Source organism: Harpia harpyja, chromosome 14, assembly GCF_026419915.1.
Source record: "Harpia harpyja isolate bHarHar1 chromosome 14, bHarHar1 primary haplotype, whole genome shotgun sequence".
Classification (NCBI taxonomy): domain Eukaryota; kingdom Metazoa; phylum Chordata; class Aves; order Accipitriformes; family Accipitridae; genus Harpia; species Harpia harpyja.
Window position 1 is genome coordinate 27,469,142 of NC_068953.1, and position 24,977 is coordinate 27,494,118.

The following is a 24,977-nucleotide window of genomic DNA, read 5'->3' on the forward strand; positions in this document are numbered from 1 at the left end:
ACATCTTGTCCTATCCATCTAGTTCCCTTGTTTCATCTTTTTGTTGTGAAGGACTAATTATAGTAGGACTAGTCCAACTAGTGAAGGACTATTAGTTTGAATAATGAGGGCTAGCAATGTGTTTTTAGACCGAAAAAGTGTCAGTCTACCTCTAACAAATTGTTGTGTGTTTTGGCAGACTTCAGTTCTTACTCATGCATACAGTGCCTTAGCATCTGTGCTTTAGGCACATAATGAAGATTTATATAATCCCTAAGGGATTCTACCCCTTTTCTGAGTTCTCATAATTCTTAACCTGGAAGATGAGAATTTTCTGCAGGGAAATATGGAGGAGCTGTGTTGTCATACAACTGCAGCAGAAATTGCTAGTAGTTGCTATAGTCCACTTTTAGTCCCTGCTAGATCTGGCTCTGGTGTCATTTCTGCCTCCTCAGGCAAAGTGAAAAAGCAGTTGAAGGAAGGGGGTGAATGAATTTTTTTTCAAATAACATTATTGCACTGCAGGTTGTTCAAGAAGTGCTAAGCAGCCTCGCTGCATTCTCTAATCTCAGTTCCAATCATTAAATTTCTGCAATTGTCATCAATTGTTGCAGCCATGCTTTTCACATGCTTTTGGATGTTTTTATACACCTTTTGTTGCTGTTGGTACAAGACAAACTGGCATCTTAGCTAGTACCAGTAACACTGTTTGCAAAAGAACATTTTAATGGCTGTTGTAATCTTATGTAAGATTACAATAGTGATTAAGCTGTATATATATATACCCCTCTTTTAAGTTGCTGGCAGCTTATGCATTAAAACCAAATATCATGCAAACGAAATCTGGGAGGTTGTGGGTGCTATGTCTGCATGTATTTTAGATTTTTTATTATTATTATTTATCAAACATACTTTGGAGGAATGCATTCTTTTCTCATCTCAAAGTACTTCTCTAATGGATTGGATCTGAAACCATGATGTAGTGAGGATTTTATTTTCCTTTCATTTTAAATAGGCTTAGAAATATAACAAACAAACAAAAAAAAGAGAACAGAAAAAAGGCAAGGCAGCTGAAATGCACCTGCCAGAATAATACAATGAAGGTATTTGAATTGTAGTCTGTAAATAAACACTGATTTTTGTAATTACTCAGAAGTTGTCAGCTGTAAAACATGTCTGTATTTGAAGATTGTATTTTCACATTTACTTCTTTTTTGCAAGGTGGTGAATTAATTTACTTGGGCAGGACCTGTGTATGTGTGGATTAAGAGTAAAATGACATCACTCTGGACAGTACCCCTTCCTTTCTCAAAAATACAGCAGTTATTTGAACTAAATTTCCGTATATAGATGTTAATACTGACTTTAAAAATAAAAGTTTAGCTGTCACTTTATTATTTTCAAAGTGTTAAAAATATGTTTTAGAACCAGATTAGAGAACTAGGTAAAATATTACATCACAGCTATTCATAGTTAAGTGTTAATTAAGGTATTGACAGAAAGTATTACCGCCACTTTAAATGCTTCTAAATCTGTGGAAAGGTAGATTGCAAACTGCATCTGCATTGTAATAATTGCATATTTAGCAATTTTAGATGTAAATTTTCACATCTAGATGTGAATTAGATCTAAATTTTAGATGTAATAACTGTAAGCATTACAGCAAGAGTAAAGGCTAATCCCTCCCTGGCCTTATTACAAAGAGTTGCAAGGCAGGATCTGTCCTCCTTGGCTCTGAGTGCCTCTTTGCAGCTGCTCTCAGTGGGAGTGCTGGGCTCACTCTGCCTGCTGCCAGGTAGTAATTGCATGTTGCTATCAGAATCGTGATTCTCAGATTCATGGACTAGTTCACAGCTCACCTTCCCACTTTGTTGCAGTATGTTCCCTGTTGCGTCTGCCCTTAGCTGACTGTGCAGGATGCTACATGTCATGTCATCAGATACAGATGTTTATTTGCCAATATATACTTTGCTTTCTGTACTTGTCTTTTTCTATAATTATGCTGAAGATTTTAGTCCTGGTCCAGTAGAACTGTCATTGTGGAGTCAGCTTCATTCCTGCTGCCTCTTCCACTTGCTCACTGTGGCAGCCTCCAAACCTGTTAGAGCTGTTGCAGTCCACATTCAGGTGGTACTGCCAGGGAGCTCAGTCTCAGCCTGCTTAGACCTCAGGGGTGTTACTGAGCAACCCTTATTTCATACTTCCACGCCAGTGTGATTAAGCTTATACGTATGTTCAGCTGTCAGTATAAGAAGCTGTCTTGATTTCAGTGAGATGTGCGTAATCACATCCTTACATGTTTTGTAGGACTTCATACCCACTACATGCAAATAGAGCCTAAGTAAGTAGAGAGTGTGAGTAGCCTCAGGTATGCTGTTAGGTTTGCTTGTAATCCTGTGATTTTAATTCTGAATACAGTCATTACCAAGTGCCTTTCTGTACTGCTGAGATATTTTGGTTTCAACTCCCATTTTTTGTGTCGACCTAGATTTTCTTCATTTGGTCGGTGTCCTCCATTGTATTCAGGAAGGGTATCTCTACTATCCAGCAGATGTAGCAATAAACCCAATAATTTATTAGCAAAATTGCAGTCACCACCCACTAGGTTCGAGCATCATTTCTGCTTCCAAACTACTCACTTATTTACTCCATGTTGCAATAAAAAAGTAGCAATAATTGTTTACAAACTGCCAGATTTGAGAACTGGACCCTTAGGACTGAATATTCAAACCCAGCTACTGCAATTACCAGTGTGTTTAAATTGAACAGGCTTTTAAAAATTTTTTTATGGGTTCCTTAAGGACCGTAACACTGTTGAGTTCTCTTACACAACACTCGATCAAGATGACGATGGTGTAACCAGATACCCTGGCATAGTTGTGATAGCTGTGGATAGAAGATCTAACATAACTGGTTCCAAACGCTTTGGTATGTTTTTCTTTTTGGTGATAACACAGAGTTAAATTTTATGGGAGACTTGAGTTCTTTTCACCCAAGTGGCCACTCAGGTCACCCAGAATGACTTTCTGTATTATGTATATTGTATAGATTTATGTAGATCTGATGTCTATTTAATCACTGCCCAATTTAGATCTTAGAAGTTCTTGTTACTGTTGTTTAAGTATGCATAACAGCCCTTTCAAGTGTGACCTTTCTGTTGGTATGTATCTTGGGAACAAAAGAAGGATTTCATAATGAACAGCCTTGCCATAATGAGTCATTATTTTTTAAAAATACAGCAACTATCTTAAGCAAATGTCATAATATATATTCAGTGGTCAGCACCAATTTGGACAAATTAAGCTGCATTCCACACTAAAATGCTGGTGTGCTAATACAAGAAGACAATTGTTCTAGTTATTTCAGTGGGATTTTTTCACTGTTTTCTGTCTAGTCAGGCAAGTTCTCCCACATTACTTGGGAGATGAAAAGTGACTAGGTTTTAAATAAGACAACCTAATTTTGCACAAATAAGCAAAACACATTCAACTATTGGGAATAAAATACATTTCACTCAGTAGAGATTTGTTGTCTGATTTACAGAGATTAAGTTTAGGTGGCTTATTTTATGTTTCACAATTATTTATCTGTAGATTTACATCTCATATTTAAGTTCATCAATGCCTGATGAAATGCTGTTCCATTGCATCAGCTGAAACCTCTTAATACAACCAGCTTAATCCCCAGTTTTACTTTCTTGACTTCTTACGTTGAAATAACCAATGTCGTTGTGTAAAAGCCACTGGGAACATAACATCATAACCTCAAATTAATCTGCGTTACTACCTTGAAATAGCTTCCTAGGGTTATGAACACTTGTGTTACTTCTGCTGACCATTTAATCTCATCAAGAAAAGTGCTGGGATACAGAAGTGCATATAAAGTGTGCAACTGCTGCAGCTTCTCCAGTTAAGATGAAATTTCTGTTACCAATTAGGGTGCTGCAGCAGCCCTCCTGTTGTCTTCATTTGTAGTAAAACACTGTCCTCGTTGAAGTTAATAAAAACCATAGTTACATTTAATTGGGATTACAACTTCACCCTCTCCCTTTCCCATATGCTCCATGGGACATATGATTTTGTTGGCTGCAACCCCATGAAGACTTAAGTCACAGAACGAAAGTAACATTGCAGACATGTAGGCAAAAGTGACACTTAAGATGGTGATCCTGCTGATGTGGATGAATAGCACAGAAGGCAGTGACAGTCTACACAAGTTCTCTGTGTCATCTGTTGGCAAGATGAGATCTTACTGTGCAACTGTAATAGCCATCTTCATAATACCATATGTTACATAAGAAGTTTTAATGGTGAAGAGCAACTCTTAATACAAAGGGCTTATGTTGATTAATCCAAGAAATAAAATTTTTATAAAGTAGAATAAATTGTTACATAGCATAATGAACATAAATCTGGAAAGATTAAATAATTATAAAGTAAAGGTTAAATCTCTAGCAAGATAGCTCTGTAGAGACATTTTTGGTAGTTTTATCTCTGTGAAATTCAGATACAGGCTCTCTTACTTTTTCCCTTAACTGGACCATTTATTCCTCACAAGAACCTGTATCAAGCAGAAACCTGCTTCTTGTATTAATACATTTTACAAATGTATTTTACCTGGAAGCGCTCAAGAGTCTGCTCCAGAATATCCTTTGCGTACTTCTTTTACAAAGGTACTTAGTCTAGTTCTACTTTTTTTTTTTTTTTTCCTTGCCATGACTTAGGAACATTGATAAAACATTATCAACCACGTTGTAAATAAATCATGCTCGATTTGCATTAAACCCAAGGCAACAAACATACTAGCTTAATGAAGCGTAGGATCATTACCTACTCAACACGCGGATGGGAGCAGACGTTGCTACGCGGCACTGGCTGCTGCTCGCGTTTCCCTCCCACCCTCCCCAGTCTCGGGGGTGAACGTGGTCTCGCGGACTTTGCTGGCAACACAATAATTAAACGCAAGTGAAAACCAGGGCAGCAAAATAAATAAGAGAAACTTCACACGAGCCGTGCCCAAGCCACGTCCTAAAGTTTCCCTCCCGTAACGGCAGCGAGCCGGCACGCAAGCTGATGGACTCCAGCCGCTGGGGCTGGGCCGGGCGGACGAAGGGCCGGCAGGAGCGCCAGGCCGCCGTGGGGCCGGGCCCGGCCCGGCCCGGGAGCCGCCGCCGCCGCGCAGCCCAGCCCTGCGCTCGGGACGCTTGGGTGACATCTTTAGCTTTCTGCCTCTAAATAAATCACAGATTATTATTTTTTTTTCTTCCTCTTGAATGTTCCAGATAATTTCAAGGACACTGCCGGCCTGAGAATCCCCTGACACCACCTCTGAGGAGACCGGGCCCCGCAACGCACCTGCCGCCCTCACCCGCCGCAGGCAGAAGCGCTGCCTACGCGACGGCCTTGGGCAGAGGGGGTAACACGGCCCCGCTCCCCGTTTACGTTTGAAGATTTCTTTAAGAAGTCGCAGCCTCGCTTGCTTTCGGGCGGCCAGAACACGGCCCGGCCCACCCCACCCCCGCCCCCCGCGGCAGGGCAGGGCAGGGCAGGGCGGGGCGGGGCGGGGCGAGCGCGCCCGCCCGCCCGCCGCCGCTCGGGCGAAGGCGTTCCGCGCGGTTTGGGCCCGCCCGGCTTCCGTCCCAGATGATCCCTCCCCGCCGCCCGCCCTCCCGCCCCGCCCCGCCCCCGGCCGTGGCGTAGCCGGGGTCGGTTTCCGTGATAGCTGCGAGCGGGGCCAGCGCCGCTCTGGGTGTGTGCGGGAGCCCAGCGGGGGAAGCGAGCGCCATGGGGGAGGCGGCTCGGGCTCTCTGCCGTCCTTATTAGAGCCGCCGCCCAGCCCAGCTGGAGCCATGGACAAAGCCGACAAGGTGCGAGGGGCGGGCTCGGCGCTGAGGAGACCGTAAACAGCTGTGGCGGGAGGGGGCTGCGACGCCTCGGCGCCGCGGTGAGGCAGGCAGGGAGGCAGGCAGGGAGGCAGGCAGGGGGCGGGCGGGGAGAGGAGAGGAGAGGGAGGGGAGCGCCGCGTCGCGCCGAGACGGCGGCCCGGCTCTGCCAGACGCGCGTCTGTCAGGCCCGTCCCGTCGGGCAGCGGCCGAGCGGAGGGGTAGGGCGCGGCCCGCGGCCTGCCGAGCCCGGCGGTGGCTCGCGGGGGGGGGGGGGTGGGGGCGGAACGGGACGGGGACCGGTGGTCGTGAGGGGGCCTGCCGTACTTCCCCGCCGAAGAAGGGCCCCGGGAGGCTTCAGGCGGGGCGTTTCCGAGGCTGGAAGCGGGAGCTCGGCGTGTGTTTGCCGGGTTGGTAAGGCGGCCGCCGTTCCCCTCTCCCGGGGCGGGAGGCGTCAGGCCGTGCCCGTCCCCAGCCCCGGCAGAGCCTGGCCTCGGCCTGTCTGGGTGGACTGGAAAGCCGGGAGCATCTCCCCTTGGTATTCGCAAAGGGATGTAAAGCTCCGGTTTGGCCTTCTCCCTCCTGTTCCTTCAGGCTTTGTTTCAAGCTTAGGGAATGACTGCAGTTAGTGACATTTAATTTAAACCTGCCAGGTCACTGGAAGAGACTTTTGCAGGCTTCTCGAGAACTTTGCAATGCGAGAGACATGTCGCTCTTGTTGAAATACTGTAAATACCGGGTTCAGGTTGAAGTTTTCAGTGTTAGGACATAGCTGATGGTCTCAGCTGGTTAGCTGGGTGGGAAAGAGTGGGTATAGCTCACTGATTCTGCAAGTTGCTGGGGTTTTTTCTTCAATGTTTGACTTGGCTTTGTCAAGGCGATCAGTTCGCGTTATTCTTAAGACCGTTCAAGCTGTCGGTATGAAGGAGCTTAAGCTGGGATTTACGAGTTCATATGATTTGTTACATATATGCAATAAAATGTTTCATTATCAGGAGGTAGTTCCAAAAGACATATCTGAAATGAGTGTTACCATCCATAACAATCTGATCTTACTTTTAAGCTTCTGTTTCAGAGGAATGTGTTGAAAATTCATGAATTACAGCTTTCTTTGTAGTTTTCAGCTTTGGCATCTGCAGGGGTTCTGATAGTAGGGTTAATCAATAAAACAACACAAGCTCCTATAGCACAGTAGATACTGAGTAATAATGCACTCTGTAAAGATAAATTGCTTTTCATTTTGTATATAGGTCTAAGGAAGTTAGTGAATAGTATCTTATTACAGTATGGCTCTCACTGTGTCTTTCTTACTAGGTTTTTCTGGTGTGATAATGATTTTAAATTCATTTTTTTTATGCTTGCTTATTTGCCTTCATGTAGAAAAACTGATCCTATTCTGTAAAATTTACATTAGTCTACTTTGTTGTACTTTTTACTTTAAAATCTTGGGGTTTGGTGTGGGTTCCACCCCCCACCTTTGGTTCATCTGTAATTAGTGCTGCAGTACACTTGTGAAATATTTATTTCTTGTTGCTTGAGCTCTTTGTTACTGGAGGTTCACACACATGCCCCTGTCAAACCATTCTCTTTTTATTTGTTGGAAATAGCTCATAAAAACTGAGAATCATTGTGTTATTCAGTGTGAAGTGTTGACTCTATGTGATTATCTTAACTAAGTGCAATACTTCAACTTGGAGGTGCAGTTAAGCTGTTTGAAGCAGGAGCCACCTTCTTTTTTTTATTCTGTTTGCAGCATATCTAGTACTCTTGCTTCCTTATCCACTAGTAAGGCTTCCAGGCAGACAAATAATTAATACCTTATGAGTTTCTAAAATGATTCAACTATCTTGTTGCTTTTGTCTTATTATACAGTAGCATCTTGATTAGGAGATCCCTAAATGCTGTGGGTTTGAACCTTTTGTGCTGTAAGAATTGAATGTAATCTCCTTTACCAGTGTGTTTGGTAAGGTTGCATCAGTTTTGGGTGCTGTTCCATCTTTTCTTTGATTTGGGCTCCTTTCTGCACCTGTATTGCATGGCATCTGATAAATGAATATTAAAGCATGCAGATGTGTGTTAAGAGTAGTTATCCTCTTTTCCCCTTTCCCCCAGAATACTTTCTCAGCCACAGTATGGTAACTGTACTTGCTGATAGGAGTGACTACTGTGGAATTAGAACATGAAGGAGTAGGAATATTGTACTATGGTAAAGTATAGTATTTCAAGAGTAAAGGGGGAATTGCAAATGCTTTTGATGCGGAATGTATTTGAACAGTCTTTAGTGGTGTTAGCCCAGGAAATCAGTATCAGATGTCATGCACCAACAACATTTGGACACCTAAATGACAAAAAGATGTCACTTGTAGATTGCCCTTCAGGTTTCTGTTACCTAAAGCCTGGTATGGTTTTGCTCGTTATAATATGCTCAGTGGTATTTTGGCAGCTGACATAGAAGAAAACATAATAAAGCTGTTTAAAAACGATTATTTTATGATAGGTTGTGTTGTGATTTTTGTAGTGGGTGTGGAAGTTTACTTCTGTCTGTGCCAGAACTGAAACTGTTCCCATTAAAAAGTCTATGGGTTTCAGCAGTGAAGTGTAGGTTGTTTTTCTACAAGAGATAAAACTCAGCGTGTGACCTCTGGCGTTCTTTCTATTGAGGCTGATTGTGGTAGAAAACTAAAGAGAAGCAACCTTCCCTCTCGAGGGTACTGCTGTGCTTTGATTTTTACTAAGTTTTATACATTTCTCTTGCCCTGTGATTAAGACATTTGGTTCTATTAGTGCAGTTGAGAAATCAGGTGAAGTTGCAAAATCAGTGACCTGTGTTTTGTATTAGTATTGCTTAAAGACAGCCTGTTCTGCTTGCCTCTGCTGTTCTTGACCATTCAACAGTTGGCTTGATAATATACTTGCCACAGAAGTAGATCTAGATCACTGTTTTGTGCTCTTTATCCTATCCAATTTCCTTCAGTGTTTCTTACCCATGGCAGGCTTTTCAACTGAGGCAAAGTGGAAAAGGTCAGTTTCCCTGTGCTATAAGTTTTGCATGTTGCTTTTTCTTGAACCTTGAAAGTGCAGAAGAATTTAGATTTTGTGAGAGAGTTTTGTATTACCTTATTATAGAATTTGTTCTCCAGTGAATTTAAGTGTTATTGATATGATATTTGAACATCTTAACTTTTTGATGACAAATTTATTTATCATTGACTAGTTTGTGGAGATGAGTAAGCTGATCTACATGAATGGTTTGTATTAATACTTCTAGTAAATAGGCTACAAAGCATTCAGATATTACTATTTCACATTGATAGTGTGAGTTTAGAAGTTTGTACTGTTACATGCTGTTAACTAGATAAGAGGATCCTGTTGGTAGGTTGCTTATCTTTGGACAAGCTTTGTAACTGTAAATATTAAATTTTATTTTTCCCCCTCTTTTCTAGAATATTCTGGTTTTGAGTTTAAACATGCCAACTTGTGTTCTGCCACCTGCTCGTTTTCTACATATACGGAAAAATTTTAATACTTAGCTTTATTATATTCTGAGCATGGTACTTTCTTCTGTGAAAGGGAAGAGAATTATGCATGGTTCCCTTATTGTGAGCTGAGGGAAAAGGGAAAGACTAACTTCATAGTATATTTGCTTTAAGTGTTGCATTGAAATTACTATGTTTAATCTAAATAGGCAGGATTAAATTTTGTGCTTTGTTAAACGGCCTGCTGCTGGTGTTTCCAGTTGGACTGCATATTTACCATTCCTGAAGTATCTGCCACTTAGAAGCAACTAATTATAGAAACAATGGCTTCCATATTTGTGAAGTTTCTCTTAAAATAGATGAAATGTGACCTGTTCTTACTACTAAAATGACTTTCAAATTAAAAATTAAGAAGCAGGATTTAAAAAAAAAAAAGTTTTGAGCTATGTTTTTACCTTACATTTGTGATGAGACTTCTTGTTTCCAGACTTTGAGACAGCAAAACAGCTGATTTTACTATAGTCCTCTGAAATGTGGCATCTGTGTCTGTTTTCTCACCCTGTAAGTGGTAAGATTGATATCCAAGTGTTCTCTTCGAAGAGAGCAAGCTGACAGAGATCCTATTTAATGGAAAATGCTGAATGACGTTAAGCTACAATGAACAAAAACTTTTCTAAGATTAAACATACAGTTCTATAACTATAGGACAAAGTTTACCAGTCTGTTCCTGCTTGTGTCATCTTCTGTCTTTGCAGCTGTTGATGACTACAGTAGCTTTTATATAGGAAACAAAGGATCGCTTCAGTATATATGCTGTCTTGAAAGAGTTGTAATTGTTGGACTGAAATATGTAATGAGCTACTGCAAAACATTTTGTAAATTGAAACTAGGGATATCTACAAAAGAGACTTCTGTATAAATCTTGGTTTCTTTTGAAGGGGTGTGCCTCCATGAATAGGCAACTGATTGAAAATGTGATGTTTCAGCATGATTTAACCAAAGTCGATTCTAAATATAAATTTATCAAAGGTCAATTTCAAAAAAGCTTTGTTTAGCTTTGTGATGTGAAAGGTTGAATAAATGTGAAAAAGTTGCACTCCAAAATAAAATTGTTTGGTCTTGCAATATTTGCCTTTAGATTGCCTGATCAAAAACATATATTACTTTATATTAACTATTTAGGGTCTGACCCTGTGTTTACTGATGTCAGGGGCAAAGTGCTAATTTTTTAGTGGAGGCAGGCTAGAGTAAATCCCAATACTGTGAGAGCACTTAGAGCACAAGTTAGTATCACAAGTGCCCTGTTGTAAGGATTAGGAAAAGTGTAGGAATGTTCCCCAAATCCTTTAGCGTTTGACAAATCTTTCTTGTCTAATTCTTTTTGTTTGCTTGTGGTTACAAACCAGTGGCACGATCAGTCCTGTTAGTTCTGTTCATTTGCACTTGTCACTCCATGTGTACTGTGTGGATGAAATCTTTGAAGAATTACATTCATACATATTTGCATGCACTTCATTTTATGTGCTTAGTATTTGCTTCTGAAACAAAATGCTATTTAAAAAAAATCTCATGTCTTATTCTGGAGTTTAATTCAGTTGTCATTGGTTGCGTTTTCCACTGAGTCTTAAGCATGTCAACATGGTATTTAAAAAAACAAATCCAATGAACTGTTTTATTTGGCAGTATTATTTCTGTATCTGGCCAAAGAAGCACAGAGACAACCTGTTAAAAGAAATAAGTCTCAGTTGGAGATATTTTTTTGCTTGTCCACTACAATGAGAAATTAGCAGCACCTTTACTACTAAATTGATAATTCTTTTCTTTTGCTTCTTGTTTCACTTCTCACATTATTAAGGGAATATTATTTCTGGTGTTCAGACAACATATTAGGAGCCAGAAGACCTTAAATGCCATTTATTAAAAAGAAGAGTTACTTTGCTGTCTGTCTTCATGAACCCTTCCTCCTAGCTGAGAAAACCATAGTCCTAAAAAATCTACTTAGATAACTTTGGGCAAATTATTTAGCATTGCTATTCTGTTTCCCTCGGGTGTCAAATGAAACCACTAGCCATCTGTGAAATGTACTGAAATGTCTGGATAATAACATTGGAGAGTTAATTCTGTTTATATTTTGGTTTGGTTAGCAATCTGACCTGACTTAGTCTATTTGTTTCCCCTTTTTGCTTTAAGTTTAAGTTTACTGTCCTCATCTGAAGATACAGCCTTTGTAAAAAGGAATTTTAAAGTATTTAGAGGAACTGGTAAAATACTATAAGGAAGTAATATATTGAAGCTAATTTTGTTTAGTTGGTAATACACTTGAGCTGTCTTTGTTTTCTACCCTGAAGTGGAAATGGGGCCTTGTTGTTTAATGAAATGTATCAGTTGTGCTGAGTATTGTTTGTATTATGCTTGCAGAATGATTTTTGAAACACCTGTATTAAGGCTTTTAAGTTTTCAGTTGCTGTTCTGGGGAGTTAGCATATATACACATATATATACATAGTGCCTACAGAACAAAGTGCAAAATTTAAAAGCAGATGTTTGCCCTAAGTTCTTCTTTTTGCTGAAACAAGTTTCTTGGAACCATTAAAAAAAACCCCTCCACAAACCAAACCAACCTGTAGGTACAGATTAAATTGCATAAGAAAACAGTGTTTAAGGTATAATGCATGTAAAAGACTTCTGAAATGCAGTTTTGATTCCTTGAAACAACAGACACTATCAAATTTCTGTAGGTGAAAAAAGAAATTAACTTTCAGATACACCCATAGATGTTTATGACTACAGGATATGCTCTATCTTTATTTTACCTCTATAGGTAAGCTAAATATGTTATGAGCCATACAGAAAATGGTAATTAAATAAATCAGCCAATTGTTCTGTCATACCCATACTTAATCATTACCTGTATAAGAGACTGGGCAACAGGAAGCATTGAAGTTGTCTGTCTAGTTTGGGCATCCCTGAGTTGTTTGAACCTAGCAAAATCAAGCAGAAGAATTCAAATGAAATTTTCTTAAACTTGTCAAATTACATAAGTGGTGTGTTTGGTTGGTTTTTTAATAAATTAAAAAAAAACAACCACCAAAACCTAGAAGATGTATAATCATATTTTTACTGGAGAGATTTAAATAAATCAAATTTTATCCAAAATACTTGGATGGAAAAGTAAGGTAGGGATTATCTTCACAAATTGACAAGAAATACTTTGCTATGGCAGCCTTGCTGATGGGAGTCATTTGGTTTCTGCTTTGATCAGTTATATCTCCCGTTTTTTAGTACTTCATGTGAAAGACTGTTCTCATAATACTAATAAAGAATGATGATGTAATACAATATCACAAAAATCATTGTAATGAGACCATTCTGCAAGTGACTCGCCATTAAGGAATGATTTTTGTATTTCCACATCAATCTCCCAAAATAATCTAAGAGCAGACAGTCAGACAGGAAAGACCTTTAAAATAGGGAATCTTTTCCCAACCTGAATCACAACCAAAATGTTTTGACTATTTCTGAGCCAATACTAGAGTGGTTTATAATTAGTATCTTGGCTAAAGTTCACTTGACATGTTGCTGGGAGATAGTGACCAGGAGATTAGGAATTGTTGTTTGAAAGTTTTCAGTGCTTCATTAAGAATACCATATTTGTAAAGTACTCATCCTAGTTTTACTGTTGAATTTTCTATGGATGTGTGTGTTCCTTTAATGTTTATGCCACCTAGTTTTGTAGGCCAGCCCACAACTGAATCTATTCTTAAGCAAATATTTTTGCCTGGCAATCTTGCAGTAGCATGAAAAAACCCAACTTAGTTTTCAGGGAGGGATTTCAGTGTTGGTATCTGTTATTTATTACATGATCACTGTATGTAAGCACTTGACAGTGTTTGTTTGGTTGGTTTTTTTTAATGAGAAGTATTTATCTTCATGGTGCTGTGTGTTGAGGAGAATGCCTTGGAGTTTTGCAGAGGGTGAGTGAGTCACCTGGCAGCTGAGTGATGTGCCTGACTGAGGTCAGAGAGGAAGCTCTGGGATGAGCAGGGTGTTTGATTTGTGTTGCACAAGTTCAGTGCTGCTGCTGCAACTGCACCACAGCTTTTCCTCTGAATGTAACTTCAGGAGTTGAAAGAGTTAATGTAGAAGGAAGGAATGCTCGCCTACTACCTAGTGATCAAGAAATTCATTTAGTTAATATGAAAGTGATTGTTCCACCGTAATGCAGACCTTGTTGCACAGCAGGTGGTGATGCTTCTGTATTGGTGGTTGTAGCCATAAGCATTTTCAGAACAGTCATTAATAACCACTTTTTGACAAGGATGGGGTATCTTGTCACTTGCTAAGACATACTTTTTTCTCCCTGCCACTCTAGTTTCACTTTTATCCTTTTATTTATTTTTTTAGATGTTGTTTTCCTCTGCTGCTAAAACTTCAGGTCTGTTATGCTACAATTTTATCTGTAAATTACTGATGTTCTTACTAAATAAGCATATCAAAGCAGAGACTCATTTTGTTGGAAGGGACACTTCTGCTTTCCCAGCATGCTTGTGACAAGTCCAATCACAGAGAAGCTTATCAAGAAATGGTTAAAAATAATCATGGACTCTCTACTTAATGATTTCTGTGTTATTTCCCCCATTTTGTATCATTTTTTAAAAAATTCTCAGTTCAATTCTAAACAAGCTTTGGCCTTGGTTACTGTGGCTTGCAGAATGTCCTACCATCAAAGTTGTTAAGGATCTAACTTTGATCTCAAGCTAATACTTGCAGACATCCTGCAGACAATAGTCTCCTATCCTAAGCAGTGTTTCACTTATAAGCACAGGAGGAAGCTCTCAAGTTCATTTTACTAAGGTGCACAGTATTTGGAAAAAGTGAGTGATGTTTAAATAGAAATTATTTGGTGAACTGGTGTTTACAGAAAATGGCTAATGGTGAAATCTGAGCTAATACTGCATAAAATCTCATGAAAGAAGTATGAATTAGCAAATTTGATAATGGAAGGGTAAATATAAAAACAGAGGCAGACCCTTTGTATATAATACTTTCTGTAGGAAAAGTTTGATTCCACTGGTACAAGTCATCTAAATAGCTGTTATAGAGTGATTGTCTTTGCAGTTACTTAGTTTGAATGTCATATTTGGAGTTGGAAAAAATGCATTGAGCAAAATTTTTCATTTAATTTTTGAAATTGACAGGGAATTCTAATATTACAATCATAAGTAATATGTATTGAAAGTACTTCGATATTATAAAAATATAATGCATCAGTCACTGCTACTTATGATGATTTAATAGTGAATATAATACTTTATATGAAAGTTAGGGAGCTTTTGCAGTATCAGCTATGGTTTTTGTTTCCCTCTCCTCGAGTACATGACAGCAAAGTGCTTAAATACCAGTTGGTTTTCAACTCGTGGTGAATTACAGTGTAACTCATGGTCTCAGTAGTTTACTTGATGATTTTACCTTTTGCTCAGTAATTACATTTTCTTGTATGTAAGTGTATCAGACTAAACAAAGATCCGATACTCTGCATGAGTGGGCCTTGACCTCACTTTTTCTAGTTCAGTCTGATATATTAAAGTACCTACTCGTGAAGTAAAAGTAGCTTTTCTTACTGACTGGGACAACTGTATTTTCAAAACATTTTTCAACTTACCCCTCCCACCACCTCCACCCCCTTGCTGCTAAACAAATATGGGATCTTATTTAAAAAAAATAAATTTGGGGGGACTTTTTAAGTAAGTTTATAGATTCAGATATTGGACAGTAAGGCTGTCTCTGGATGGATTGTGGATTTGACACAGAGCGAGGACAAGGGCTGAGAAGTGTGTGGTAGATGCAGGACTACTTGCCATGATATTTTCAGAACTCCCATTGTTTAACTGTTTCTGCTCATGTGGATGTTCCACAGGTAGTGGCAAGGATATAAGACTGTCCTCAGCACATCAAACCTTCAGGTTCTCCTTTTTGTAAAATAAGAGCATGTACTTGTACAGGTTGTGTTGCCTTTGGAATTCTTTCTCAGACAAATGGAAGGAAAAAGTTTCTGGAGTCCTTGCTTGCTTTAGAGAGAATCTTCCTAGAAATTGGTGTTCTATGAGATGTTAATGTGAGACAAGTATAATTAAGCTGAAATCTTTGTACCAAAAAGATCTTTTTTGGCTGAATGTAACTTATAATGGAATATAGAATTTAAGGGTACTTTGGATCTGCTGTTGTCTTACTTAAACAATGAAAAATGCTCTATTTAATATTTCATATATTCTCAGTATTTAAGTATTTTTATGTATTTTCACTGTTAAAGATCCAGCTATTCCGTACAAGACCAAAAGTGAGGGTAAAAACAACTTATAAACTGTTGAGGATACCTTTGGGACTGGGGGAGATACTTTTCTTTGAAAGTGCAGTTTAAAACTTATTTCTAAGCAGTCTTTAATGCCTTCATGGCAAAATTTAATCATATTCTTTAAAATTGTGCAGATGGAATATGTGTGTGTGGTTCTTCTGTGATACACCATCTATTTTAGCAGTAAACCTATGGCTTACTGCTGAAAAATCTTCTTTATAATTGCTTAGGAACATGGTCAATTTTGTAGAGCAGGCTAGGCATTTACTACATCTTCCATATGTTGGTTTCACTTATGAAAGCCTACACAACTGTGCTCCACCTACAGTGCTAATTTGATTTCTTTCTGTGCTCAGACTAGTATATCCTCTGCAAGATCTGAACTTCAGTCCCTTTTAAATTAATTAGTGTTTGTATTGCACTTTGAAAATGTAAAGGTTAATACAAATGCTAAATGTTGGTGATCTGTATTACACTTTGTGTTGATTGGAAGGATGTAACAAGCACTTGCCAACTGTTTTTCATCTCTTTCAGTTTACTGCAGAAATCCTGTAGTCTGTCATCCATTTGCCTGCTATTTGTGCAATTACCATAAAACTTTATGAATGTAAATTTTACCAAACAATTTATGATTGTATTTAATGAAGACGTTTCTTTTCTCTTTCTTAAGAATGTCAAGCTGTCAGCTGAAGTAGAACCATTTATTCCTCAGAAGAAAGGTGCAGAAACACTAATGATCCCAATGGCGCTTCCTAATGACAGTGGAGGAATTAATGGCATGGAACCAACTCCTATCCCTAGCTACCTGATCACTTGCTATCCATTTGTACAGGAAAACCAATCCAATAGGTAATAAGAGGTTGTGGTCTTCATGGAAGATGATCTATTTTTAAATGAGTTTAAACTTTTTGTAGACTTGAGAGGAGTCAGTGACTGTTGGCTGTATATTCATTTTGTTCACCATATTTAATCTTTTGACCCTTCATGGGTGAGGATGAAGTTTCTCTGTCCCCAGTCTCTTTTTACTCATTTCCTTTCCTCTACTTTTCCTCCATTCATGTTCTTTGCTGCTTTTCTTTCCCTGACTACAGAGATCTGGTACAAATCTCTGTCGCCTGCTGTGCTCTTGCATCTTCCAGGGCTGTCAGGAGGTCTGTGTCTGAATCTCTGATGCTGAAGCAGGGCTCCAGGTGTCCAACTTGGGTCCTGCCATGGTGAAACAGTATGCAGCTGACACTTGTATTGAGTGTGGCTGTATCCAGTTTTCTTCGCATAACTAATTACAATACATTGAGTTTAGGAACTCTTTATTCTAGCCCAAATGTATTGTTTGCTGAATGCACAACTTCAGTGTTGATTATTTTATGTTGAAGGCATAAATAATTATTGCTGTTTGGTTTTGAAAAATGTACCCAATGTTTGTTTAGGACAGCACTTTAGTGCTGCTGCAGTTGAATAGGTAAGAACAAAAATAATCCTTTAGTAACTGCCTGCTGCAGATCTGTAAAATTACCCTGAATTGTTACTTGTCCTATTCTCTTTTTCTAATATTTGGGCCTCTGCATTTTCTGTGTAGATGGTCTCCTGGTCTCTTGGGGGTTTGAAGAGAAAGAGAATTGGGTTCATAGTTTCCAAGGTGGTGGTCTTGTAGTAAGCTGTATCACAAATAAACACAGGAAGAAATGTCCACACTTGGTTTCAGTAGTAAGTTTGTAAATGCTTATTTTCATGTGTGCTTCTTAAGGCCTGCATTTTTGTAGCAATTCTGAACAAGGGTGAGTTGACAACTTAATATACTCAAGTGCTTAGCCCTGAGTTAGCTAATGAATGTCACTGTTCCATGAGTCTGCTAGCTTACCTTGTGTAAGCTTAGGTATCTGCTTAGGTTATATGTGTTTTCTGAAGCAATGAAATTGTAATGGGTCCAAAGTACTTTTCAAAGGAAATACCTATGTTTTATTTCTAAGTTTAATGTTAGAAATTTAGTAAGTTTATACAAATGCAGGATCAACAAAGATATTTATTTTGCACTTGAATGTAATGTAAGCTTGTGAATCATTTAATTAGCATCTCTAAGAAGTTGTGATAAATTTAAGTTCAGTTATTAAAAGCTAGGAGCTCGTGAAACAAATAAGTTGTGGTTATTTGGTTGTTTTGGTTGTTTTTTTTTTTTAAGGGGGTGGTAGAGGTCTGAATTTCCTGAAGAGGGAAAAACTTACAGAGCAGTTGTCTTTCCTTTTGATTTTTACAGACAGTTTCCATTATATAACAATGACATCAGATGGCAGCAACCCAACCCAAATCCTGCAGGACCATACCTTGCTTATCCTATAATATCTGCTCAACCACCTGTTTCTACAGAATATACATATTATCAGCTGATGCCAGCACCATGTGCTCAAGTCATGGGTTTCTATCATCCTTTCCCTACCCCCTATTCTGCACCCTTTCAAACGGCAAATGCAGTTACTACAGAATGCACTGAGCGTCCCAACCCATCGGGCCAGGTCTTCCCATTATCCAGTCAGCGGAGCAGAAGCAGTAACAGGGGGCCAGTCATACAAAAAGTAAGTCTGTTTTTTTAATAGGGTAAGTAGAACTGTATAAAGAAAATATCTTTGCACAGGGCATTTCGTTTGAGCACCATGTTTGTCAGTAATATCAATGGAAGGAAAGGTGGGCAGAAAAGGTGTTGATCAGAGTAGCAAAACTCTGTCTACAGAGATATCTTGTGGTAAAACACTTGATGAGTTTATAAAGCCTGTGAGTATAACATGGGAAACTCCCTTCTATTGCCTCTCTGCTAGCTTGGTCTGAGCTTAGAATTACTTCACTAGAGAGCAAAGGAAGTATACCCATACTTTCTTTACCTTTTTTTCGGATACTTCCACATCATAACAAACAGTTCATGATGAAGATACTGTGAAGAGGTTAATAAATCAAATATTTTTGTGAATTTCCCTTAATCTCTTGTCTTTAAACAAGTGGCTTCTGTAGAGAGTATTAGAACTTTTAATTGCTTTGTCTGATTACAACTATGAAGTCAAATCATATGACTTAGGTGTATGTGTGGCTAATCTTTTCAAACAGCAACAGCAGTTACAGGCGCATATGAAAAATAAACGTCCTCCAGTGAAAAATGTTGCCACTCAAAAGGAGACTAGTTCATCAGGTCCTGAGAACAGATCAAAGATTGTTTTGTTGGTTGATGCATCACAGCAAACAGGTAATTTTTCTTGTGTTCTGGGTGTATGAAATAACTAGAGCTGCATGTCAGTCACCATCTTTTCTAAAAGAAGGTGGACCAGGTTTAGATGTGGCTTTTAAGAGGAATCTTTGCAGATCAAAAAGGTAATGAAGAAAAGGTGCTGATGGTTGCAGAGACCTACTCAATGTGTCACATTATAACATTGCAGTGATATGGTACTCCTGCAGAGACTTTGCCACTGTCAGAAACGGACTCTTCTTGAAGGAGTTTATTATTATTAATAGTTGGACCTAGACATAATTTGTTTAAATTTGGTCCTGTTTTTAATTTTATTAAAATGAAATTTGACTTTGGCTTTTTCCATTTGTTTTTATGATGTGTAGGTTTTTCACATTTTTTAACAATTCCTGCACAAGTAATTACATTTTTATTGTTTCTTGCAGACTTTCCTTCAGATATAGCTAATAAGTCACTTTCTGAGAGCGCCTCTGCAATGCTTTGGAAATCAAAAGGCAGGCGCAGAAGAACTTCTCACCCTGCTGCAGAGTCCTCTAGTGAACAGGGTGCAAGTGAAGCAGACATTGACAGTGACAGTGGCTATTGTAGTCCTAAGCATGGCAATAACCAGGCTGCAGCTGCGACTTCAAGAAATCCAGATTCTTGTGCAATGAATGTATGTAAACATAACTGAATAACTTAACTGTATTTGTATCCTACAGACTAATAAAAATTACTAAAAAAATTTGTTTTTTCCTTTTCAGGTTGTAGAACCATCAATAAATACAAGTAAGCATTGTCTTAGCTGGTGAGCTGTTTAAAATTTGGCTGGGTCACTTTTGTATTTTTGCTTTACATTTTGCTAGGAACCATCTCTCAATCTACTTCCAGCATGCTACTCTAACTGATCAGATACTTCTGAAGATGTCTTTACTGTGATTTCTACCACTTCCACCAAAACCTCTGTAACTTGTTGAATGAACAAGTGTATAAGTAGCTGTCCCTCATGATTTATCAACAGCTGCCTTTCTTTAAAGGATTAAAAAAGCCAGAGACTGCAATGGAAGCATTCAGACAAAGCTGTGCTTCTGTTGTATTTTATCCTCAAGCTTCCTTACCGTGTTGGACTGCAGTTCATGCCTGGGTAGTAATAGAGCCAAAGAGTTCTCATTCGCTATTTAAGAAGCACTGATACTTTTTTAGAAGCTTTAAAGAAGTACTGTAACAGAATAAATATTTTGATTAGTCTGCTAGTAGTGGGTAATGCTAGTGGCTATTATTTATTGCTGGACTGAAATTGGTATGGATGTGAACCTGAGATTTCCTTTGACTGCTTCCTGACAATCAGTTGTTGGCAATTTGTAGGTCTGTAATCTGACTCTTCCATAAAGGCAATTCTGCTAACATCTAGAAATAGCTACAGAAGTAAATGTCAGAGAATTAGACTTTCTTGGAGAACTTTATTTATTTGTATCAAAATTGTGTTCCTGGCTCAGGTGGCATGTGTATTGTTGATGCATTCTGTCATACTAATTCATAGATTTACTACTTTTTATACTAATTTTCATAGATGGCACTTCTCTTTCAGCTGGTGTAAGTTGGACTAATGTAAATTCCCAGGGAACTCAAAAAAAACCTTGGATTGAAAAAGCTCAGACATTTTCTAGAGGTGGAAGACAAGCTGAGCAAAGAAATAGTTCACAGGTATGTTGTTAATGGTTCTAAATTTAAGCATTCTGTTTCTTGTAATATATGAAAATAAGGAATTTGAAATGGATTAAAAAATTAACATAAAAAGAATAGTTAATGAAAACAGTGAATGAAAAGTGTAGAAACTCAACCTAAAAGTCAAGTTGCGTATTCCTACCTTGAATGTTTCTTGAGCTAGCACTATATCATTCATATATATATAAAATTTCACGTACTTGGCAATCTTCTGCCTATAGCCTGTTCTTTATATGTATCTACTTAGCAAGAACATTGCATATATAAAGTAACTTGTGGAATGAAGACAGTGTGGGTGTAGAAAAGTTAGTTCAGTTTGACCCATTCACGTTTTAGAAGAAAAAAAAAAATCTCAAACATTCTAAAGAAAGATTCTGATGTGATGGTGAACTAGAATCCTGTGTTCTCACTCCTTGTTGTCTTTGAAACTTTATTTTTTACATTTATATTAGCATACCATATTTTTAGCATTTTTATTAAGTGAATTAAAATTGTTTTATGCTAAAACTTGAATATGTTTCTGTGAAACTTCCTTCAAGTGGGACAGGATTTCTGTAATTAGTATGTGAGGACAAGGTGGCCTTCCTAATTTTGATAGTCTGGTTTTACTGGGGGGGCAGTGTGCAGAGGTGGGGGCAGAGAGAGAGCTGAAGTATCTGCCTTTGCTTATACATAGGTTTTGCTTGAATGTTTGAGTTCAGTTACTGCAGACAAGAATAGCTGATCTTATAAGTGGGAGCTTTATCATAGATGTGCCTGTATGCACAGATATGTGAGCTAGCTTGCCCTCTTCAGTTTTTTTTAGATGGAATTGTTAATTTGTCTTGAATCTTCCCATTTGGTATCTGTGGGTTTATTATATAAAGAAGCTTGTTGATGCTCATATCTGGCAGTGTAGCAGTTCTGAATCTTTTTATAACCTGTAGTCAAATCGGAGGCTTTTAGAAGCCACTATTTGTGGCTTATGGCATTGGGAGAGTAGGAAGAACCAGATTTCCTTTCATCCAGTCGCAGTTCAGACTCTAAATCTGGCAGTTATTTTAGATACTTAAAAACAAAGCTGGCACAGAGAGTTTTACATGAGGTTTTCCCAGCCAAATTCACTGTACCTCAAGGCAGAATTGTCCTAGAAACTATCTTCCTTTGAAACTAAATTTGTACCAGGTCTGTAGGAAATTTTCTTGAGAAATACACTAGTATGAGAGTGCCAGAATTTCAGATTCAAATCATGCTTTGCTTTCAGCCCACCAGTCTTGCACATGGGTTTCCACCAACCTTTCATGTAATAAACAGAAGAATGTTTATACCACTATACTGAGGTCTCTGGTCTTTAGAGAACTCTGTGCCTGTGCATTGTCATAAAACACATGTTGAAAAGGCAATAATTGCATGCAGACTAATTATATAGTGGGAGAAAGTTCTTTTGATCATGGTTCCAGACAATTCCTCAGAATTCATGTCTGAGTTACATGGAGTCATCAGCAATTCTTGTGGTTTTCTTTATGTTTGGCCAAAAGGACCCTATTTTTTTTTTTTTAAATCAGAAATTTGGAGATGAATGTATAGAGATACTGTATTTGGCTTGGGGGCTGGGGGGGAGGGAATAATTGGTAGTATCTGTAGAATATGTGCAGTTGTAAAAAAAAAAAAAAAAAAAAAAAAAAACACCCCAAAAAAACAAAAAAAACCCCACAAAACAAAAAAACCACAACCAAAACAAAACACCACCAAAAACCAAAACAACCCCACCAACCCCACCTCTGCCCCAAACAACCAAAAAAACCCCACAAAAAACAAAACACCAGAGCACAGCTTATTAAATCTAATTCCATAAAAACTGTACCTTCTTAGCTGCTAATTAGCAGACATGAGAATGCCTTACACGTGTGCACACACATCTTGAAAAATTGAAATTGCAAAGTGGTAATCACGTTCATTATTTTCAGTCCGGTTTCAGATGCAGAGACCACAGCACGTCTTCAGAAAGAAGGCAGAATTTGCAGAAACGACATGAAAAACCTTTAACTACAAGCCAGTCAAGCAGAACTGAGCAGAGTCCTGAACCTCTGTATTTTGAGGTAGTGTTATATGAAAACTGTTTCTGCATTACGGTGATGCAAGTTGTGTGTAGAATAAGTGATGTTCTCAACAGGGAGAGGTTGTAAAACATCCAACTCCAAGAGGTGTACAATATAGTGCACTAATTTAATTATTATATGATGCTCTCATTGTTGTACGTACAAAGACTTGTGTTTGGGTGTTGTGGAAAGTCTAAGAATTTAGAACTATCCGTGATTGACAAATTAGATAAGCAACTTCGAAGTAACTTTTTCTGTTCACTTGCGAATAAAAATTACTGTGTTCTCTGGTTTATCCCCCTCCTCTCTAATTGTAATTGGATTTCTTTAATATAAAACATTAATAAATTGTTCTTTTTGAAAAAGGTTATTCTGATACAGAAATGCTTTGTTAATTTTTCATCACTTTCTATTTGCGTCACTCTTAAGCCATTCTAGCTTATGTGGGACTTCAGGATTCAATTCATTCTTCTAGCTTTGGCCATTTCAGTTGATGCTTTTCATGTGACTTTTGGTTCCATTCTCTTCACTCTTAATTTGTTTATTGTTCAGGATGAAGATGAGTTTCCAGAGCTAAATAGTGACAATGGCAGCAGCAAAAGTAGTAACATCCAGCAAAAGATTTCACCCAAAGTAGTAAGTAATTATTTTGTTTTGCAAAGCATTTTTAAGTTGTTCTGAGACTACTTGATTGTGTGATTTTTTTTTTTTGAGTCTCGGCTACAATACTGATAATGTGGTAATTGTGATGTTCTTAGGGCGTTTGTTACCAGTTTTGGATGCTAAAGAAATGCCAATTAAAATAAGTGATGCAGAGAACCTCTCTTTAAAAAAGACTGCTGGATTTTTGCCTGCTAATGAGATCATTAGCAAGTGAAACTGTAAGATACATATGATAGATGCTTAGAATCATAGAATATCCCAAGTTGGAAGTAACCCCTAAAGATCATCAAGTCCAACTCCCAGCTTCTCCATCTCACTGACGGTTTCTCACAAGTTTTGTGCTTTTTGAAGTTGCATGCTAAATTTTGGGTGAACAGTAGATGCAACAGGATTTTGGAGATTAAAAATAGTTTTGAGGATTATTGAGCTTTCTTTGTGTTAATATGTAAACTACATCCTGGTTATTCTTTGACTCAAAAGGGTTTGCATTCAGACTGATGCTTTGATGCAGACTTTTCTTAAAATTTTTAAATCTGCAAATACGTAGTAATGGTGTCAATTTTAAAAATAATTACGGTTTGTGTAGCTTATTCTGAAATGAAAATAAACTAAACTTTATCTGCTTTCAGGCTGTAGAAACAGTTGTTGGAAAGATGCTCTTTTAATACCTGATCTACTTGTACAGTTCTGCAACAAAATGTGTTTCTAGACTACTTAGTCTATTTGGCTGCTTTCCAGGAAAATAAAGTCCTACATGAAATCTTCACAGGGTAAAAAAACCAACCCACTCCCTTATTTAGCAGTCAGACTGGAAAACCTTCTGAAGGCATAATTGGAGATAAATATAATAGTTTTCCCATACAAAAATGAAATATACATAAGTTTCTAGTTTTACTAACTTACTGTCTCATCTAGCTGTACTTAATAATTGGGATGTCATATTGCTGACCAAAGCAGTGGTTCATTTCTGGAGTACCACATTTCCTATGGTCTTGAGAGAAAGGTCTTTAATTGTGGTTCATTTTTTTTGTTTGTTTGTTTGTTTTTTTAAATCCTAGTTGGATGACTTGCCAGAGAATTCTCCAATCAATATAGTCCAAACTCCTATTCCCATTACAACCTCTGTACCAAAGCGTGCAAAAAGTCAGAAGAAGAAGGCCTTGGCAGCAGCGCTTGCGACAGCTCAAGAGTATTCGGAGATAAGCATGGAACAGAAAAAACTTCAAGTGTGTAGCACTGTGTGTCCCTGCCTCCTCCCCCATAGTTGGTTAAGAGGAGTATCAGTTAGCTGTTACTCCTCTTTTTCTATAATAGCAAGAATCTCTTTGTAAAGAATGTTTTGCAGGCACCATTTCTTTGTATTTATCAGCACATGATGTTTTTGTTATAGGAGGCTTTATCAAAAGCGGCTGGAAAGAAGAGCAAGACCCCTGTTCAGTTAGATTTGGGTGACATGTTAGCAGCTCTTGAAAAGCAGCAGCAAGCAATGAAAGCTCGTCAGATCACCAACACCAGGCCCCTCTCATACACAGGTATTGCTAATCTGCTTGACTATTGCTGAATGCATTTTGTGACAATACAGGTGTGATTGAGCATCTTAAATATGCTTTTTTTTCTG

General features: G+C 38.3%; 1 protein-coding gene across 2 annotated transcripts in view; it reads left to right on the plus strand.

The window, feature by feature from the left end:
* Nucleotides 1-5,661: 5,661 nt before the first annotated feature.
* The window catches only part of SECISBP2L (SECIS binding protein 2 like), a 31,568-nt gene continuing 12,252 nt past the window's right edge, over nt 5,662-24,977 (plus strand). The window contains exons 1-11 of one of the 2 annotated variants that reach the window (XM_052807485.1): nt 5,662-5,845; nt 16,359-16,537; nt 17,940-18,255; nt 18,779-18,914; nt 19,340-19,569; nt 19,658-19,682; nt 20,464-20,597; nt 22,565-22,696; nt 23,249-23,332; nt 24,418-24,585; nt 24,750-24,891. In XM_052807485.1, the coding sequence (XP_052663445.1) occupies nt 5,828-5,845; nt 16,359-16,537; nt 17,940-18,255; nt 18,779-18,914; nt 19,340-19,569; nt 19,658-19,682; nt 20,464-20,597; nt 22,565-22,696; nt 23,249-23,332; nt 24,418-24,585; nt 24,750-24,891 (1,564 nt within the window). In that variant the 5' untranslated portion in view covers nt 5,662-5,827. The remainder of the gene's footprint in view (nt 5,846-16,358; nt 16,538-17,939; nt 18,256-18,778; nt 18,915-19,339; nt 19,570-19,657; nt 19,683-20,463; nt 20,598-22,564; nt 22,697-23,248; nt 23,333-24,417; nt 24,586-24,749; nt 24,892-24,977) is intronic. The other variant, XM_052807486.1, reaches the window with a different exon arrangement.